Source organism: Embiotoca jacksoni, unplaced genomic scaffold (genome assembly GCF_022577435.1).
Source record: "Embiotoca jacksoni isolate LCO1_2020_lvr unplaced genomic scaffold, fEmbJac1.0.p SCAF_60, whole genome shotgun sequence".
NCBI classification, from domain to species: Eukaryota; Metazoa; Chordata; class Actinopteri; family Embiotocidae; genus Embiotoca; species Embiotoca jacksoni.
The window spans coordinates 1,120,663-1,126,414 of NW_027185415.1; the positions used below are offsets into that span (position 1 = coordinate 1,120,663).

Sequence of the window (5,752 nt, forward strand, 5' to 3'; positions counted from 1 at the left end):
GTTAGCTAAAATTAGAGTGTGCATTTGTATGTACTGTGTGTGTGTGTGTGTGTGTGTGTGTGTGTGTGTGTGTGTGTGTGTGTGTGTGTGTGTGTGTGTGTGTGTGTGTGTGTGTGTTGCCCTATTGTCTGCCCCTGGTGTCTCATCATTTATTGATAAGGCTGCACTAATGGAGGATTGATGTCTATTGGTAGAAAATACTTCTCCTCAGAATACATCCTCAGCCACCACCCTGCTCTGCTGCTCAGCCAGCCAAGCACACACACACACACACACACACACACACACACACACACACACACACACACACACCATCATGTTTCTGTCACTTGAGAGGACATGACTTTCCCCAACCCAACATCAAACCAAGTGTTTCTACTAAAATGTAAAGATGTACATGAAGGGAGGTGGATACTCACACTGTGACCATGGAAACAGATTTTCTCATCGTAGAGTTGAGGAGCCCGAAACACCTTCAAACATCCACAGAGAGAAATGATCTCCTGTCTCGTTGCAGTTTGAAACTTTTACTTTTAATTTGTTTCAGTTTGTCTTACTTTTTCAGTCACAGGTAATCAGGATGACAGGCGGGGTGGCACGGTGGTGCAGTGGTTAGCACTGTCACCTCACAGCAAAAAAGGTTCCGGGTTCCAATCCGGTCCTGGTCCTTTCTGTGGGGAGTTTGCATGTTCTCTCTGTGCTTGCGTGGGTTCTCTCCGGGTTCTCCGGCTTCCTCCCATCATCCAAAAACATGCACCTCAGGTCAGGTTACCTGGCGCCGCGCTAGTGGCAGCCTGCTGCAGCATCTCCCCCCTGAGAGCCCCCCTGCTGTAGTGAAGACATTTCCTCTCGGGGATTAATAAAGTGTATCAAATCAAAATTAAATAAAATCAAAATATAAAATAGGATTCAGGAGGACACCATGAAGACCTGTGAGGAAGAGGACAGACTACCCGAACACACAAGTTTTCTCTCAAGTTTACCGCTTACAGACTGGATATAAAACCACAGACTGGATATAAAACTACAGACTGGATATAAAAGAGTTCGTAGCTTCAGATCTGTAAAATGGTTCTGATCCAGAAGTGTCTTCAGCTGCAATACCAGCGAGTGCCACTAGAGGTCGGCTCCAAAAAGCCTCCGGCTCCATAGACTCCCATTCAACTTCTCTCATCAAATCCAAAGTGAATAAAATGTGTCCATCAGTTATCTCGGTGTTGTTAGCTAAAGTCACTCCTTCTTATTAGTTTTCTGGAGGTCCATCTGAAAATAATCCCTCATTCATTAGAAAAGAAGATTCAAGAAGACCTGTTTTTGGGGGCGTGTCTGTTTGATTGACAGGTCTGTGGTGCAGTCAGGTTACAGCTATCGGTGGGCGGGACGTAGTATCGTCAGGTTTCCGATCAGATCGGTCAGATCCACCTCTGGCTCCTCCCCTAGCTCGTCCAAATATGGTCACTTCCTGCTCCGAACCGCTCCGAACTAGCAAGATGGTGACGGACAGAATCTGAACTGGAGGATTCATAACGTTCACAAACCAACGATGACATCACTGATGGTTGATGACATCACTGATGGATGATGATTGGTTATGACAAAGCTGGAATCCAGATGTAGTTAGCCTAGCTGACCTAGATTGATCACTGTTTGAATAATTATGGTCTGTTTGAATCAGAGAATCCCTGAAAAATAAACTGCTTTACTTTTGACCAGAGCTGCTGTATGTGCAACAAAAAGCATCATTTCAGTCAAACTAGACACTTAAAAATATTCTCAAAACAGAAAAAGAAGGTGTTCATGTCAACATGTGTGTGTATCTCCTGATCCCTCCCACCAGGAAGTGTGTCATGGAGTGGGAGGAGCCTCACGACAGCACTCTGTACTGCATCCAGACCGACGGGAACCACATGATAGCCAGCGGCTCCTCGTACTATGGAGTTGTTCGTCTGTGGGACAAACGGCAGACTGAGTGCCTGCAGGTACGTTCAAGTACTGTGATAAATATACGACATCACACGTTTTAAAGACACGTACAGAAGAGCTGAATGCTGCGTGTCGTATGGTGACCTCATGTTTTATTGTGCAGTTCTTCCAGCTGAGCTCCGACCAGGTGAGCAGCCCCGTGTACTGCCTGAGGTTCAGCAGCTGCCACCTGTACGCAGCGCTGGCCACCGCCCTGCACTGTCTGGACTTCAGACAGAGCCCCGCCTACATCAGATGACACACACACACACACACACACACACTCTCACACACACACACACACACACACACACACACACACACACACACACACACACACGCTGTTCAGATATATCTTTTCAATAAAGATGTCTATTTTCACAATGTCTGTTTCCACATTTTTCCTTTGCTTTACTTTTTTGAACAACTGAGGACTCGAACAGAGGAAATCAGAATAACTTTTCTACCTTCAGTCCTTGTGCCTGTTTGTCGGTGATGATGCAGCCTCGCACGCAGACCTGACGTGATGACAGCGAACGTATCGCAGTGAGTCTGACTCAAGTGTTCGAGGACTCAGTCAGCGGGTCCACGCTTGGATTCAGCAATGTCTGCTTTCTACCGTGAATTATTAATAATCGAATGCATCGATGACTCACCAAATCTTTTACATTCACTGTTCAACACACTACAAATCACATACTATTTGTTTTAGTACGTATTGCAACTACCCTGACAAAGTATGTACCTTTGCATGTAGTACAAGTGGGGCGTACTACTTCATCATAACAATGCACCTCGACCTTTGACCCTCTCGTCAAATCTCTAGCGCAACGTTTTGTAGTAAAAAAAGAAAAAGGATGTGACTTGGGATGCTTCCTTTTAATACCTCTTCTTCTTCTTCTTCATCTTGTGGGCGGAGCCTCAGCGACACCATCTCTCTCGGCAGCTCAGTCGATGTGACGTCTCTTCTGCTGCAGAGGATTGTGGGTCAGAACATCCAGATTATCCTGCTGACCTGCAGACTGTAAACTAGGACCTGATGCAGTAGAACATCCTGGTGCTTTTGGCCTCCTACATTTAACATACGAGGTATCGGGACGTACTGAATCTTTTTCTGGTGTACTCAATAGTGTGGTAGTTTGGATACTGGAACTCAGGGACTGTAATAATAATGATCGGAAAACGGGTTCAGTGCTTTGCTCAAGGACACGTTGACCTGCGATCGTCACGCCAACCCCTCGTTGGCTGTCGCTCCACCGTCACACAGCCAACCGCAGTCATGGAAATCAAAATCCACTGAGGTTCACCAACAAATCTTTGAATATTGTTCACGACACACGAAACGTTCCATTCATCTGTCGTTCTGTGAAAATGAAAAAGGTTTTCTGTCCATCATTGAGGGGATGAATACTGACCCCATGTTAAGTTGACTTTAACACGGTTAATCAACATTTCATTTTCTGTAGCTTCCCTTTGCATTATTAGAAAAATCTTTGCGATTGACTTTTCATTGAGGATGCTGATGACTGTGGACAGAGAGAGGAAAACACCCTGAGAGGATGAAGCTCAACACGGACAGACAGAAGTCACTTGATGGACGTGTAAAACGTGCTGAAGCCTGCCGCTAAACGGCTAATCCGTTAGCTCGAGGCAACATGGGGCACAAATGCTCAGCACATAAAAATGATGTGCACACAGTGTCTGTGAAGGAAAACACTTTGGAGTGACTGCTGGATCCACACCAAGCCTTTGAAGGGATTAAGGCACGTTAGCCTCGTCATCTCATCGCCGTGGAAACACACTGTTTGGCTCCACATACATTTGACCCCGTGCACCTGAGGGGACTGCAGTGTTTGACCTCCCAAATCCACCTCGTACAATGTGAGGATCCTTTTGATGGACAGACAAATCTACATGATCACACATCTGGATTATCAAAGCACACAAAAAGCCCACATACAGTGCACCTGGTGTCTCACACAGGGTGAAGATAGATAGATAGATAGATAGATAGATAGATAGATAGATAGATAGATAGATAGATAGATAGATAGATAGATAGATAGATAGATAGATGATAGATAGATAGATAGATAGATAGATAGATAGATAGATAGATAGATAGATAATAGATAGATGATAGATAGATAGATAGATAGATAGATAATAGATAGATGATAGATAGATAGATAGATAGATAGATAGATAGATAGATAGATAGATAGATAGATAGATAGATGATAGATAGATAGATAGATAGATAGATAGATAGATAGATAGATAGATAGATAGATAGATAGATGATAGATAGATAGATAGATAGATAGATAGATAGATAGATAGATGATAGATAGATAGATAGATAGATAGATAGATAGATAGATAGATAGATAGATAATAGATAGATGATAGATAGATAGATAGATAATAGATAGATAGATAATAGATAGATAATAGATAGATAGATAGATAGATAGATAGATAGATAGATAGATAGATAGATAGATAGATGATAGATAGATAGATAGATAGATAGATAGATAGATAGATAGATAGATAGATAGATAGATAGATGATAGATAGATAGATAGATAGATAGATAGATAGATAGATAGATAGATAGATAGATACATAGATAGATAGATAGATGATAGATAGATAGATAGATAGATAGATAGATAGATAGATAGATAGATAGATAGATAGATAGATAGATAGATAGATAATAGATAGATGATAGATAGATAGATAGATAGATAGATAATAGATAGATGATAGATAGATAGATAGATAGATAGATAGATAGATAGATAGATAGATAGATAGATAGATAGATAGATGATAGATAGATAGATAGATAGATAGATAGATAGATAGATAGATAGATAGATAGATAGATAGATAGATAATAGATAGATGATAGATAGATAGATAGATAGATAGATAATAGATAGATGATAGATAGATAGATAGATAGATAGATAGATAGATAGATAGATAGATAGATAGATAGATGATAGATAGATAGATAGATAGATAGATAGATAGATAGATAGATAGATAGATAGATAGATAGATAGATAGATAGATGATAGATAGATAGATAGATAGATAGATAGATAGATAGATAGATAGATAGATAATAGATAGATGATAGATAGATAGATAGATAGATAGATAATAGATAGATGATAGATAGATAGATAGATAGATAGATAGATAGATAGATAGATAGATAGATAGATAGATAGATGATAGATAGATAGATAGATAGATAGATAGATAGATAGATAGATAGATAGATAGATAGATAGATAGATAGATAGATAGATAGATAGATAGATAGATAGATAGATAGATAGATAGATAGATAGATAGATAGATAGATAGATAGATAGATAATAGATAGATGATAGATAGATAGATAGATAATAGATAGATAGATAATAGATAGATAATAGATAGATAGATAGATAGATAGATAGATAGATAGATAGATAGATAGATAGATGATAGATAGATAGATAGATAGATAGATAGATAGATAGATAGATAGATAGATGATAGATAGATAGATAGATAGATAGATAGATAGATAGATAGATAGATAGATAGATAGATAGATGATAGATAGATAGATAGATAGATAGATAGATAGATAGATAGATAGATAGATAGATAGATAGATAATAGATAGATGATAGATAGATAGATAGATAATAGATAGATAGATAGATAATAGATAGATAGATAGATAGATAGATAGATAGATAGATAGATAGATAGATAG

The 5,752-nt window shown here is 39.2% G+C and overlaps 1 protein-coding gene across 3 annotated transcripts in view; it reads left to right on the plus strand.

The window, feature by feature from the left end:
• The window catches only part of fbxw4 (F-box and WD repeat domain containing 4), a 44,132-nt gene extending 41,772 nt beyond the window's left edge, over window positions 1–2,360 (plus strand). For 2 of the 3 annotated variants that reach the window (XM_069174713.1, XM_069174714.1), the window contains 2 exons: window positions 1,838–1,979; window positions 2,087–2,359. In XM_069174713.1, coding sequence (XP_069030814.1) covers window positions 1,838–1,979; window positions 2,087–2,221 — 277 coding nt within the window. In that variant the 3' untranslated portion in view covers window positions 2,222–2,359. Of the gene's footprint in view, window positions 1–1,837; window positions 1,980–2,086 lie in introns of all 3 variants that reach the window. The other variant, XM_069174716.1, reaches the window with a different exon arrangement.
• The last annotated feature ends 3,392 nt before the right edge of the window (window positions 2,361–5,752 follow it).